Genomic DNA, 14,950 nt, shown 5'->3' with positions numbered 1-14,950 from the left:
GTACTTCTCTTTAGGGTTAAATATTAAATATATGTTGGCCATAGTTTTAAAGAATATCCTATAAAATGAATAATAATTGCTTAAGTAGCTAAAATCAAAATATTATCCTAGGAAAGTTCAGCCATTATTTTTTTCCTTTGCAAAGCAAGACTCCCAGTCTTCTCAAGCTAGAATATATATATATATATATATATATATATATTTTTTTTTTTTTTTTGGTATGTAGAAATGAGGATTTTAGGAACTGCATTTCTCTGAGATGGAAATAAAATGCTTAGCAAAAAATGTCTGCCAACGATGACATATTTTGAAAACAAATGTATTTTCAGGTAACCGTTAACAATATATAAATTTCACATTAGTTGTATTTTAAAGCATACAATTCAGTGGCATTTAGTGCATTCACAATGTTGTTTAGCAGTGAACTTTAATTCAAAGGCATTTTCATCACCGCTGAAGGCGACCCCATGCCCATTAACCAGTCAGTCTCCGTCTCCCCATTTGTCCCTTCTTTCAGTTGCTGGCAACTGCTTATCTGCTTTCTGTTTCTATGGATTTACCTATTTTGAATATTTCATATAAATAGAATCATACAATATGTGACCTTTGTGTCTGGCTTCTTTCACTTAACATAATATTTTCAGGATTCATCCACATTGAAGGCTGTGTCAGAAGTTCATTACTTTTTTATGGCTGAATAATATCCCTTTGTATATGTATACCACAATTTGTTTCTCCATTAATCCCTTGGTGGACATTTGGGTTCCTTCCACATTTTGGCTACTCTGAATAGTTTCCATGAATTTACCTATTTTGAATATTTCATATAAATAGAATCATACAATATGTGACCTTTGTGTCTGGCTTCTTTCACTTAACATAATATTTTCAAGATTCATCCACATTGAAGGCTGTGTCAGAAGTTCATTACTTTTTTATGGCTGAATAATATCCCTTTGTATATGTATACCACAATTTGTTTCTCCATTAATCCCTTGGTGGACATTTGGGTTCCTTCCGCATTTTGGCTACTCTGAATAGTGCTGCTATGAACATTTGTATACAAGCGATTGTTTGAATACCTGTTTTCAATTCTTTTGGGTATAAACCTATGAGTGGAATTGCTGGGCCATATGCTAATCTATGTTTGTTTTTTATTTTTCTATTTTTTGTAGAGTCGGGGTCTCACTTTGTTGCTAGGCTAGTCTTGAACTCCTGGCCTCAAGCGATCCTCCCATGTCAGCCTCCCAGAGTACTGGGGTTATAGGCATGAGTGATAGTACCCTGCTTTCTGTTTAATTTTTTAAGGAACTGCCAAACTTTTTTTTTTTTTTTTTTTTACAGTGGCTACACAATTTTATATTGTTTGCAGTCTATGAGGGTTCTAATTTCCCCACATCCTCACCAACATTTGTTATGGTCTGTTTTTGTTTTTTATTATTTTGTTTTTTATTATGGCCAAAATTGTGGGTTTTGATTTGCATTTTCTTAATGAGTAATGATGCTGACCATATTTGCATGTGTTTCTTTGGCCAGTTGTTTATCATCTTTGGAGAAGTGTCTGTTCGTGTTCTTTACCTATTTTGAAAACTGGGTTGTTTATCTTTTTTTGTTGTAATAGTTTTTTTTTTTTTTAACTGAGATAGGGTCTTGCTCTGTTGCCCAGGTTGAAGTGCAGTGCTGTGATCTTGGCTCACTGCAACCTCTGCCTCCTGGTTTCAAGCAATTATCCTGCCTCAGCTTCCTGAGTAGCTGGGATTATAGGCATGTGCCACCATGCCTGGTTAATTTTTGTGTTTTTAGTAGAGACAGGGTTTCACCATGTTGCCAACACAGGCTGGTCCTGAACTCCTGACTTCAAGTAATCCACCAGCCTCGGCCTCCCAAACTGCTGGGATTACAGGTGTGAGCCACCGTGCCCAGCCATAGTCTTTTACGTATTCTGGATGTTAGACATTTGCAAGAGTTTCCTCCCATTCCGTAGGCTATATTTCCACTTTCTTGATAGTATCCTTTGATGCATGAAGGTTTTTCATTTTAATGAAGTTCAGTTTGTTTATTCTTTTTGTAGCTTATGCTTTTGGTGTCATAATCTCAGAATCCATAACGAAATCCCATAGTCAGTGATTTATCCTCATGTTTTTCTGTAGTTGTTTAATAGTTTTAACTCTTATATTTAGGTCTTTTATCTATTTTGAGTCAATTTTTTATATGTGGTATGAAGTAGGGGGTCCAGTTTCATTTTTTACAGGTTGATACTCAGTTATCCCAAATGATAATTTCTGTAGGTTTAGAAAACAGGCAGTATGATTATGTGCAATAATTAATGAGATTGATTAATAAGATAAGAACTTGAATGTATCTGTGCTTAAGAAATCAGTCCAGTCCGGGCGCAGTGGCTCAGGCCTGTTATCCCAGCACTTTGGGAGGCTGAGGCAGGTAGATCACAAGGTCAAGAGATCGAGACCATCCTGGCCAACATGGTGAAACCCTGTCTCTACTAAAAATACAAAAAGTTAGCCAGGTGTGGTGGCGGGCGCCTGTAGTCCCAGCTACGCGGTAGGCTGAGACAGGAGACTGGCGTGAAACTGGGAGGTGGAGCTTGCAGTGAGCCGAGATCACGCCACTGCACTCCAGCCTGGGTGACAGAGCGAGACTCCATCTCAAAAAAAAAAAAAAAAAAAAAAAAGGAAATCAGTCCAACAGGAAAAAGCATTGCATATCATAAGTCAAGAGCAAATCAGAATATTAAGGTCAGAGATAATAGTTTATTCAAAAGTTGTATGAGTTTTTCTTATCAGGATCTGTTTTAAAGAAAGACAATGAACTTCAAGGCTATGTGGCAAAAGGTTTTGAATGTTAGTTACTTTATGATTGATAATCAAGCACAAGAAACTCATACACTAAGATTGTAGCTCAGAGGAAGTAAACTCATCTGTTAATTATCCCTAGGTAAGGGTGGAAAGTTTCAGAATAAGATTAACCTAAAACCTAATTATTTGCTAAGTTAGAGCCCTGAAGCCTGTAGTCAATTATATTCGTCTTTTCTTTTTTTTTTTTTTACTTTCAAGAGTTTAATCATTTACCTTAAATTGAAAATTTGTATTTATTTATTTATTTATTTATTATTATTATACTTTAGGTTTTAGGGTACATGTGCGCAATGTGCAGGTTAGTTACATATGTATACATGTGCCATGCTGGTGCGCTGTACCCATTAACTCGTCATCTAGCATTAGGTATATCTCCCAATGCTATCCCTCCCCACTCCCCCCACCCCAAAACTCTTTCCTATGTCTTGAATGCTTCAGAGTCTGATGCAACATGACTTATAGATAGGCTTTAAGCAGTGACTCTTGATGCTCTAAAAGTACTAGGGCTTGGGACCAGGTAAACCATTATAGCTAAGTAAATAATATATGGGAAAATGCTTTTAAACTATGGAGTTTTATAATATTAGTTACATGTAACTGAATCTGTGTGACCTTTTGTGCTGCTTTTGCTTTCCTTTGTTACTTCAATAAATATGCTGGGAACTATAAGTAAAATATTTAGCAGAACACACATGGCTCCTGGCCTCATAGAGCTTCAACTTATTGGAGAATGCAAATAGTAATCAATAAGCATACAGATATGTAATTTAAAATTGTGATTAATATGAAGACAAAGCTCTTCTATGCCTTTCCATTTTCATGTTTTCCCCTTATTCTTTCCACTTTTTCCCCTTTCTCTTTCCTGCCCTCCCCATATACCTAAAATATAGAAATGATTTACACATTGGTTTGCTGTACAATTAGCCTACACTGTAGGTGAGTTTGTATTTTGAGTGTTTGTGTGTATATATATATATATATTTGTTTCTCATTTCCTACTTCCCACAGCCCCTGTCTCTTTCTGCTTTCTGTCTCTATGCCTATTCTATGTGCTTCATATAAGTGGAATCATATAATATTTGTCTTTTTTGTATGTGGATTAGCTCATTTACTATTTCTTCAAGATTTATCCTTGTTTAACCATGTGCCAGAAGTTCCTTACTTTTTAAGGCTGAATAATATTCCATTTTATGTATATACCACATTTTGTTTATTCAGCCATTGATGGATGTTTGGGTTTTTTCCATGTTCCAGCTTTTATATTTTTTAGTTGTATTCTAATTTGTATTTTGCTATAAAGTCAACAGGATTCTTTGTATCCTCCACAGGCAGATATATCACTTGAGTAAATGGCAAGTATATTTTGGAATTTTATTTTGTAACTCTTGAGATTAACTTTCAATGTTTACCCCTTAGGTTGTATTCAGACATGAGTCCATATACATATGATATTTATTTTTTGAGGCCATACATATATTATTCTAAATTTATTTACTACTATAGTTTGTTTCCACATATTTTGGGCACCATATATATATATATATAAATACTACATATATATATATATATAGTATTTTTAAATTTTCTTAAAGAATTACATAAGAAAATCTTGAGTGTTATAATCATTTGATTTTTCTGTGAAAAGACATCAAAGTTACTTTCCGTAAGTCAATTTTGTCACACGAACTCATTCTATTTATAGTATTTTTTTCTTTAGGATAAATAACCTTAACAATGTTGCGTTTGAACATCTGAATTGAATGCTAGTGACTAAATAATAAAATTTATTTTGAATGACAGGAAACTGATACAAAGGGTTTGTTTAGTCTGGAAAGTATTTCAGGCTTTAGAATAGTTTGTTTTCAGTGTAGATTAGTTGCTTCTTAAGAAACTTTGTTCTGAAGAAAAGAATGATATATAATCAAATGTAGGAATGTTACAAGTAAAGTTATCTTCAGATATAAAAAGGTTTTAAATTTGGTAATATATTTTCCAATATTTGTAATTTTATCTAGGGAATATAAAAACCCTTGAGAGAAAAATTTTACTCTTAAAGAGATTCTTATGATGTTTTTAAAGGTAGTGAAACAGGATACATGAATAAGGATGTTCACTGCAGCAGCTTGGTAATAGTGAACAATTAGAAGCAATCTTAATGTCTCTTGGTGATAGATACAAATACATTGTGATATATTAATATAATGTGATACTTTACTGCGTTTAACATGCATAAACTAGATCTAAACTTACCAAAATAGAAATGCTTAAAAAGCAAAAGTTGATTTAAAAGAAGAAAGTTGAATAATAGTATATCTACTATGATATAATTTCTAAGTGTAAAATTTTTAGAAATCACAAAGTGATACTATATATTTTTGTAGATGTATATGTAGATATACACATTTGTAAAAATATAGTTACACATAACTGCACACATATGTAGTACATACACATGTGTGTATGTACTACATGTACAATATACACATACATATATACTATATATGTATGTACTACATACATATATAGTATTCAAACATGGATCAGAAAGATGAACACCAAATTTAAGATACTGATTATTTCCAGGGTGGGAAGAAGGTAGATTGTTTTATGGGGCAATATTATTTACAAATTCATTTTTTCTCAAAAATAAAAGTGATGAATTAAATATGGCATAATGTGAATATTTTAAAATCTAGTTGTTACATTAATGTTGATTATATTATTCTCCATACTTTTTTAATGTTTGAAATATGCTTTCTACTTTTTAAAGTATGTACTAAAAAAGTAATAATTTTACTTCTAGTTAGAAACACTAAAAGGAATCTTGTATATGAGCACATATACAAGAATGCTCACTACAGCATTGTTTGTAATTATGAAAATTTGGAGACAACCAAAATAGCAGATGATGTAGCTACATAGCTAAAAATCCAAAAAAACCTATTTAATAGAATATTTTAGCCAAGTCTAAACCCAAAAGTCAGTTATAGATTGATTATAGTCTAAATGTGAAGGGTTAAGCAGTAAAGCTTTTAGAGGAAAACATAGGAGAACATCTTTGTGACTTTGTAGTAGGGCCAATATTTATTCCCCTCCCCTCCCCTCCCCTCTCTTTTTGAAACAAGGTCTTACTTTGTCACCCCGCTGGAGTGCAGTGGCACAATCTCAGCTCGCTGCAGCCTCAACTTCCTGAGTTCAAGTGATTCTCCCACCTCAGCCCCCCAAGTAGTTGGGACTACAGGCGCACGCTACCATGCCTCACTAATTTTTTGTATTTTTGTAGAGATAGGGTTATGCCATGTTGCCCAGGCTGGTCTCAAACTCCTGAGCTCAAGCAATCCACTTGCTTCGGCCTCCTAAAGTGCTAGGATTACAGGTGTGAGCTACTGCACCTGGCCGATTTCTTAAACCAGGCATGAAAAGCACTAAATAGAAATGAAAAACTGATAAATTGTCCTATGTTAAAACCAAGAACTTAATGTTCATTAAAAAATACCATTAAACAAATTAAAAGGCTACTTTCCGAGTACGAAAAGATATTTTCAATATACATGTCCAGGAAAGGAGTAGTACTCAGAATATATGAAGAATTCCTGTGACTAAATAAGAAAAGGACAATCAACCCAATAGAAAAATGAGCAAAACACTTGAACAGATATTTCACATAAGAGGACATCCAGGCCCAGCACGGTGGCTCACGCCTGTAATCCCAGCACTTTGGGAGGCCGAGACGGGCGGATCACCAGGTCCGGAGATCAAGACCATCCTGGCTAACACAGTGAAACTCCGTCTATACTAAAAATACAAAAAAAAAAAAAAACTAGCCGGGTGTAGTGGTGGGCGCCTGTAGTCCTAGCTACTCAGGAGGCTGAAGCAGGAGAATGACATGAACCCAGGAGGCGGAGCTTGCAGTGAGCCGAGATTTTGCCACTGCACTCCAGCCTGGGCGACAGAGTGAGACTGTCTCAAAAAAAAAATAAAAAAAATAAACAAATCAATAAATAAGGGGACTTATGGACATACTAATGGCCAATAAGCATATGAAAAAGTGTTCATCCTGATGTGTCTTCTTTTTCTAGATTTTTAAATTGGAAGCTTGCATCATTATGGATATTTCTTTTTTTTCCAATTTAAGTATTGTATGTTGCAATATAGATATCCATCTAAGGATTGCTTTTGCTGTGCCTTACAAATTTTGAAGTGTATTTTAAATTTGTCTAAGTTCAAAATAATTCCTAGTTCCTCTTGGATTCTTCTTTGAAAGTAGAACTGTTTAGAAGCATTATAGAAAAATGTTATTCAATGAAACTTGTTAAAGTTTGGTAAAGAAGACTAGGACCATCATCATAGGTAGGGACCACTGCAGTTGGATTTTGTGGTTGGGGAGAAAATTGGACTCAACTCCTAATACAGCATGGGTAAGTGGGAATTTATAGCTAAGGTAGAGGTCAGTGGATTGGAAAATTACTAAGAGGAAACATCATTGGTAAGGGAGATTCTGGCTAAACTGACCTTGTCAGGATTTTGACTGAAGACAGGCCAGGGTGATCAGATACAGCCTAGGGGGTGGTGGAGGATGAGGAACCCAATTAGATATTGGCCTTGATTTATATATTGTGGTGGAAGAGATTCTTGCTAAACTGACTTAGTGGAGTTCCTTGCTAAAACTGGATTTTACAAGGAAGTGCACAGATGGGCTTAGGAGAAGATTCAGGAGAGTGACTAAAGATTGGTTAAGCAGAGCCTCTTTGTCAGAAATAGGTTCTTTAGTTTCAACTATTTTGGAATTTTGCAGACGTCCTTCTGGTATTTATTTTTAATTTTATTATTCTATCGTGGTCATAGAAGATGCTTTGCATGATTTTAAAATGCTTTTAGCTTTATTGAGAATTGTTTTATAGCCCACCATGTGGTCTTATCTGTCTGTTTTGCTGTTGTTGGGTATGGAGTGTTTTATAAAACATTCAGTTAGGTCAAGTTTTTTAATAGTGTTTTTCAAATGTTCTGTATCCTTACTTATTTCTGTCCACTTTTTCAATCAATTACTGAGAGAGGTGTGTTAAAATCTCAGTTTAAATATCTTCAGTTTTTTTTTCCATTTTTTTTTTATTATTATTATACTTTAAGTTTTAGGGTACATGTGCACAACGTGCAGGTTTGTTACATATGTATACATGTGCCATGTTGGTGTGCTGCCCCTGTTAACTCGTCATTTAGCATTAGGTATATCTCCTAATGCTATCCCTCCCCCCGTCCCCCCACCCCACAACAGTCCCCAGTGTGTCATGTTCCCCTTCCTGTGTCCATGTGTTCTCATTGTTCATTTAAAACACTTTTTTAGCACAGGTTTAGAGTATCATTTGCTAGAGGCTTGTTTATCTCTACTCATTAGAATGACCCATCTGTGTTCTCTATTGAATGCCTCTGATGTTCAACTAAGATTCTCTCTTCTCTGACTGGTCACAACTCAAATGTATCCCAATCCTGTGTGAGAAATATTCTGGGAATATTCTGTTTATAGCTCCTGTTGTTCTTTGCGTGGCCTTGTTGTGTTTCATACTATGCATATGCAAAAAAAGAAAAACAGATTAGCCACATACTCAAAGGAATTCTTATGCAGATTTCTTTAGCTCTTTTCCACTGTAGATTCCTCCTCACTGGGTCATATGCCTCACAAATTCTGGCTGTTTTAGACTTCCTAAACTGCAGTCTCTTGTTTCAACTCAATGAGACTGTCATGTTCTTCTTGGGACCTCTCTCCCTGTCTGGAAAGTGCTTTCAGGCAGAAATCGAGCCATCATTAAGGGCTCTCTCTGTTTATTTGCTTTCTCTCAGGGATTACAGTTCTGTGCTGCCTATTGTCCAGTGGCCGAATACAGTTGTTTCCTATCATTTGTCCAGTAAGAAATAGATTTTAAATTGTGGTCCTCATACCAGAGTGTAAGAAACACCAGTGTAAGTGGATAGTAAATCAGAGTCAGTAGATAGCCAGTGCTCATCCTGGTCAGGAGTACCGGGGCTCTGCCTCTGTCACCTCCTCCCCCAAACACACAGTAAGATGTGGTTTGCTGGTGCTTAGTTTGACTCAAGAACAACGTGGTCCCTGATGTCTGTAAATATTTATTAAAAGTAGGGACTGTGTGTGTTCTTTCCAAAAGAAACAAGCTGTAAGTATAAAGTATGTTTTAAGAAGCAAGAAATAACTTTTCCTACAACTGCAGCACTACCTTCTGTTGGGTTAGTGATCTGAGAGCCAAGGAAAACTAAGTTGAGGTAAGTTACACCTGCTTTTTCTTTGTGGGGCCATCTTGCTTCAGTATGTTCCACGTTCTTAAATAAACAAATCAGGAACCTAATCCAAGCTTAATCACTGTGTGGTTGAGTGTATGTGTGTGCATGTGTATGTGTTCCTCCTATCAATCTATAATGGACCTGGGAAGCTGCCAATATATATCATAGGATCCCAGTTTTTAAAATCCTTATGTATGTGAATTGATGTTTATAATATATGAACAAAAAATGAGAGTATACATGTCAAAGTGTAAACATTATTTTTTTTCCAAGAAGTATACTGAGTGAGGGGAAGAAGAGGCTACCTAATTTTTACTTTAAATAACTTTTTATTGTTTGAATAATTATAACAATAATTACAACAACTCACGTTGTTGAGTACATAAAAGTCTAGAACTAATATATTTTCCTGGTAAATCATTCTCTGATCATTGTGTAATGACTATCTTTATTTTTAATTTTTTTCTTGTACATTTTATTTTCTTATGCTCCTTTTTTTTTTTAAATTATACTTTAAGTTCTGGGATACATGTGCAGAATATGCAGGTTTATTACATAGGTATACAAGTGCCATGGTGGTTTGCTGCACCCATCAACCCATCATCTACATTAAGTATTTCTCCTAATGCTATCCCTCCCCTAGTCCCCCATACCCCAACAGGCCCCAGTGTGTGATGTTTCCCTCTCTGTGTCCATGTGTTCTCATTGTTCAGCTCCCACTTATGAGTGAGAAAATGCAGTATTTGGTTTTCTGTTCTTGTGTTAGTTTGCTGAGAATGATGGTTTCCAGCTTCATCCATGTCCCTGCAAAGGACATGAACTCATCCTTTTTTTATGGCTGCATAGTATTCCATGGTGTGTATGTGCCACATTTTCTTTATCCAGTCTATCATTGATGGGCATTTGGGTTGGTTCCAAGCCTTTGCTATTGTGAACAAACATACATGTGCATGTGTCTTTATAGTAGGATGATTTATAATCCTTTGGGTATACCCAGTAATGGGATTGCTGGGTCAAATGGTATTTCTGGTTCTAGATCCTTGAGGAATCACCACACTGTCTTCCACAATGGTTGAACTAATTTACACTTCCACCAACAGTGTAAGAGCATTCCTGTTTCTCCACATCCTCTCCAGCATCTCTTGTTTCCCGACTTTTTAATGATCACCATTCTAACTGGCGTGAGATGGTATCTCATTGTGGTTTTGACTTATGCTCCTTTTTAAAAATGACTTTCTTGCCTTTGATTTGATACAGTTTTTTTTTCTTTTCTCTTCTGACCTCCTCTAATTTTTAGTTTTTATATTTATTTTTCATTCTTAAAATAATTATTCTTGAAATTATAACATACATCGTTTATTTGACAAAGTCTAAAGTTCATCACTAGCTGTATCCTCCTACAATACAAGGACCTTGAAGTGTTTAACTCTGGTATCTTTGATGATCCAATATCGTTTTGTTGTTGAGAATGTTAGTTCTACCTTATTTTAGCTCATTCAGTTATTGCTATGATTGCTTTAGATAATAAATGTTTATTTAATTCCTTGTATATATCTGTTAGTGTCTTTCTTCATCACTGCTTATTTTGTTTTGTACCTTGCTTTTGAGTTCATTTTCTTCTTAAAATATATATTTTAATGATTTTTTCATCTAGGGTCTATGAGTAGTAAACCTTGGCATGTAAAAGATATTAATTATTTTCCTTCTGGCTTTGTTTGTTGATATGAGAACTCTGCTGTTATTCCAGAGATCTTTAGTTGTTAGAAATGTTTTCTTCTCAATCTGGTTGATTTAAAGATTGTCTCTATCTTTGGTGTCCTGAAGTTTCACTAAGATATTTTTAAGTGTGAACAGAGTTTTATTTACTCTTCTTGCAATTTTTTGATGCTCTTTAAAGCTGTTAATTCATATCTTCATCAGTTCTGAAATCCTGAGCTATTAATATTTTGACTGTCATCTCCCATCTATACTCCTGCCTCCAGTCTTTCAGTTCTCTCCTTGAATAATTTCTATTAAATGCTTTCTATACTTCTTATTCCAACACATTTTGTATACCTCTACTGTTTTCCTTCCTTTACCTCCTTCTGCTCTCTTCCATTTTATCAATTTTCATTAGCTTTTTCTACTTGCTATTGAACCCATCCATTGAGTTTTAAATTTCTGGTATTATGTTATTATTATTAATTTTCATTGCTTTATTTCATATTTTTAGATATATTATTTGATTATTTTTGTCTATTTTCTGTTTCATAAACCCCTGTTCTTTTTTAACATATGTTTATTACTTCTTTATCTTTTTAAAAACATTTTAAAAACTCTAATGGTGAAAGTAATTTTGATTGTTCTCTTATCTCTATTTTATTGTTTTACATTATCCCATTTTGAGCAGTGGGATATTTAGATTGTCATTCATGGCTTTGAACTTATTTATATACTTATTGTCTCCATGCTTGACTCGAGAATTATTTTCTGTAGTGGCTTTTCTCCCATACATTTTCTTAGTTGTGGAAGCCTCCCTTTAGGGATGATTGTGTCTTCCTGAACCCTCCAGTATACTCTGGCCATATGTCCGGTTTTTGTATTATTTTTGATTGTTCAGGTTTCTGTAAATTTTATGGCTCAGTTTTGAACCTATTGATTTAGGCTTGGGATTCTGATATCATGTGGTTGACTCTGTCCTGTCCCCATACTAGGGCTGGAGAACTATTTTAATGAAACTCTAACCAGATAAGCTCAAATATTCAGGTTTTCATTCAGCAGATTGTTTTCTCCCAGTTTCCTGTAGTTAGCTAATTTTTGTCTATCAACCAGGTAGGGCCATGGGTCTAAATGTCCATCTGATATGGTTTGGATTTGTGTCCCTGCCCAAATTTCATGTCGCATTGTAATCCCCAGTGGTGGAGGAGGGGTCTGGTGTGAGGTGACTTGATCATGTGGGCGGACTTCCCCCTTGCTGTTCCGTTGATAGTGAGATCTCATAAGATCTGGTCATTTAAAAGTGTGTAGCACCTCCCTCTGCACTCTTTTCCTCCTGCTCCAGCCATGTAAGACCTGCCTGCTTCCCGTTCCCCTTCTGCCATGAATGTAAGTTTCATGAGGCCTCCTCAGTCATGCTTCCTGTACAGTCTGTGGAACTGTGAGTCAATTGAACCTCTTTTCCTTATAAATTACCTAGTCTCAGGAGGTTTTTTTTTTATAGCAAAGTGAGAATAAACTAATACACCATCCCTACTCAGGTCTCACATTCTGAGGTCCCCATGGGCAGTATTTAGTTCTGGTCAAATACTCACCATGGTAGCTCAATTCTGTTTTACTGGGAAGTCTTTTTGCCTTTATTTGGCATCTAGGAATTTACCATTCTTGTTTTCAGTGTTATTTTGCCTAGAATATCTGTGTGTTAGGATGTGGTTGAACATGGCGGGTGTTGTGGCCCATGCCTGTGATCCCAGCATTTTGGGAGTCCAAGATGAGTAGGTCGCTTGAGTCCAGGAGTTCAGCCTATGCAACTTGGTAAAACCCTGACTGTACAAAAAATTAGCTGGGCATGGTGGCACACACCTGTAGTCCCAGCTACTTGGGAGGCTGAGGTGGGAGGATCACCTGAGCCTGGGAGGTAGGGGCTGCAGTAAGCCATGATTGTGCCACTGCACTTCAGCCTGGGTGACAGAGTGAGACTTTGTCTAAAAACAACCAAGAAGTGGTTGAGCAATTTAATACATAATTTTTAAAAGTATATAGTCTGTATTTTAAGTTTTTAGCATGTTTATTGAGATAAAGTTAACAGAAATAACTTACTTAAAACATTTGATTTTCCAGGTCCTCAGTAAATTCAATTGTAATTTTTAGGGTTTGTGCATATTATTACTATTTTTTATTTTATGGAGACAAGGGCTCAATCTTTTGCCCAGGCTGTAGTGCAGCAGTGAAATTATAGCTTCTGTAACCTTGAAGTCTTGGGCTGAATTAATCCTACTGCCTCAGCATCCCAAGTAGCTAGGACTACAGGTGTGCATAACCATGATGGGCTAGTTGTTATTGTTGTTGTTGTTATTATTATTATTGTAAAGACAGGGTCTCTCTGTGTTGCCCAGGCTGGTCTTGAACTTCTAGTCTCAAGTGATCCCCTTGCCTTGGCTTTCTAAAATGCTGGAATTATAGGTATGAGCCACCATGCCCAGCCTGTGAATATTATTGATTTATTTTTGCTTTCATTTTACTATTCTCCATTTTATATACTTTAAAATATCTTTGCTGACTTTGTTTGATATATTATTTAGAAATATATTTAAATATATATGTTTGATATATTTTTTAATAAAACAATCGGTTTTAAGTAAATGTTTATTGCTTTTATCATAGGATGAATCTTGAAGAAGAATTAGATGAACTTAAAGTACATATATCTATTGATAAGGCAGCAATACAAGAGTTGAATAGATGTGTGGCAGAGAGAAGAGAAGGTAAATTTTCAGAAAATAAATATTTAATAGAGGAATTTTAAAATTGTCTAATTCTTGATGTTTTAGTTTCAATTTCTTTTAAGAATCTTACCCTTTTTATTTCTTTTCCAACACTTTATTCATTGATAACTCACTAACATTTTCATCCTGAGAAAATTAAATAAATAGAACATCTAAAAGTCAGCTTTGTAAATTACAAATTTAATAAATTTGTAATTTATTAAAAAATCTAGGGAAGAAGGTACAGCAAGATGGCCAAATAGAAGATTTTACCCTGTGGGAACTCCAAATTTAAGAACTATCTACACACACAAAAAAACACCTACATAAGAATCAGAAATCAGGTGAGCACTCACAGTACCTGGTTTTAACTTCAAATGGCTGAAAGAGGCACTGAAGAGGGTAGGAAAGACAGTCTTAAATTACCAATGCCACCCTTCCCTGATCTCCTGGCAGTGGCCATGTGACATGGAGAGAGAATTGTGCACTTAGGGGAGGGAGAATGCAGTGACTGTGGGACTTTGCATTGAACTCGGTCTTGCCCTGTCATAGCAGAGAGCAAAACCGGGCCGAATGCATCTGATGCCTGCCCACAGAAAGAGCATTTAGTTCAGACCTGTCCAGAGGACAGTCACCCATCCCAGTGGTTGGAACCTGAGTTCTGGCAAGCCTTGTCACCACAGGACTTTGGGGCTCTATATAAACTTAAAAGACTGTCCAGGCCACAATGACTTTAACTCCTAGGCAAGCTCTAGTGCTGAGTTGGGCTCAGAGCCAGTGGACTTGGGTGGCATGTGACCTACTGAGACACCAGCCAGGGCAGCTCATGGGGTATTTGTGCCACTGCTCTCCCAACCCTTGGCAGCACAGCTCATGGCTCTGAAAGGAACCCCTTCTATCTGCTTGAGGAGGAGAGAAGAAAGAATAAAGAGGTCTTTGTCTTGCATCTTGGACACCAGCTCAGCCACAGTAGGATAGGGCACTAGTTAGATTTATGAGACCCTTATTTTAGGCCCTAGCTCCTGGATGACATTTCTAGACACATCCTGGGCTAGAAGTGAACCTGGTGCCTTGAAGGCAAGGATGCAGTCTTGGCAGAATCTATCACCTACTGACTGAAGAGCCCTTGGGCCCTGAATAACCAGCAGCAATACCCAGATGGTACACTGTGGGTCTTGGCTGAGACTCTGAGATGTGCTGGATTCAGGTGAAACCCAGTGCATCCCCAGCTGTGGTGGCTGTGGTGAGAAACCCCTGCATGAGAAAAACAGAGGGAAAAGTAAAGGGTAATTTGTCTTGCACCTTGGGTACCAGCTCATCCACAAT

General features: G+C 36.1%; 1 protein-coding gene across 7 annotated transcripts in view; it reads left to right on the top strand.

Moving 5' to 3' along the window:
• CNTLN (centlein) overlaps positions 1-14,950 on the top strand; it is a 352,032-nt gene that overhangs the window by 196,699 nt on the left and 140,383 nt on the right. For all 7 annotated transcript variants that reach the window (XM_054519817.2, XM_024252705.3, XM_024252704.3 and 4 more), the window contains one exon: positions 13,524-13,624. In XM_054519817.2, the coding sequence (XP_054375792.2) occupies positions 13,524-13,624 (101 nt within the window). The remainder of the gene's footprint in view (positions 1-13,523; positions 13,625-14,950) is intronic.

The sequence above is a fragment of the Pongo abelii genome, chromosome 13 (genome assembly GCF_028885655.2).
Source record: "Pongo abelii isolate AG06213 chromosome 13, NHGRI_mPonAbe1-v2.0_pri, whole genome shotgun sequence".
Classification (NCBI taxonomy): Eukaryota; Metazoa; Chordata; class Mammalia; order Primates; family Hominidae; genus Pongo; species Pongo abelii.
This window is presented reverse-complemented; position numbering and strand designations above follow the sequence as displayed.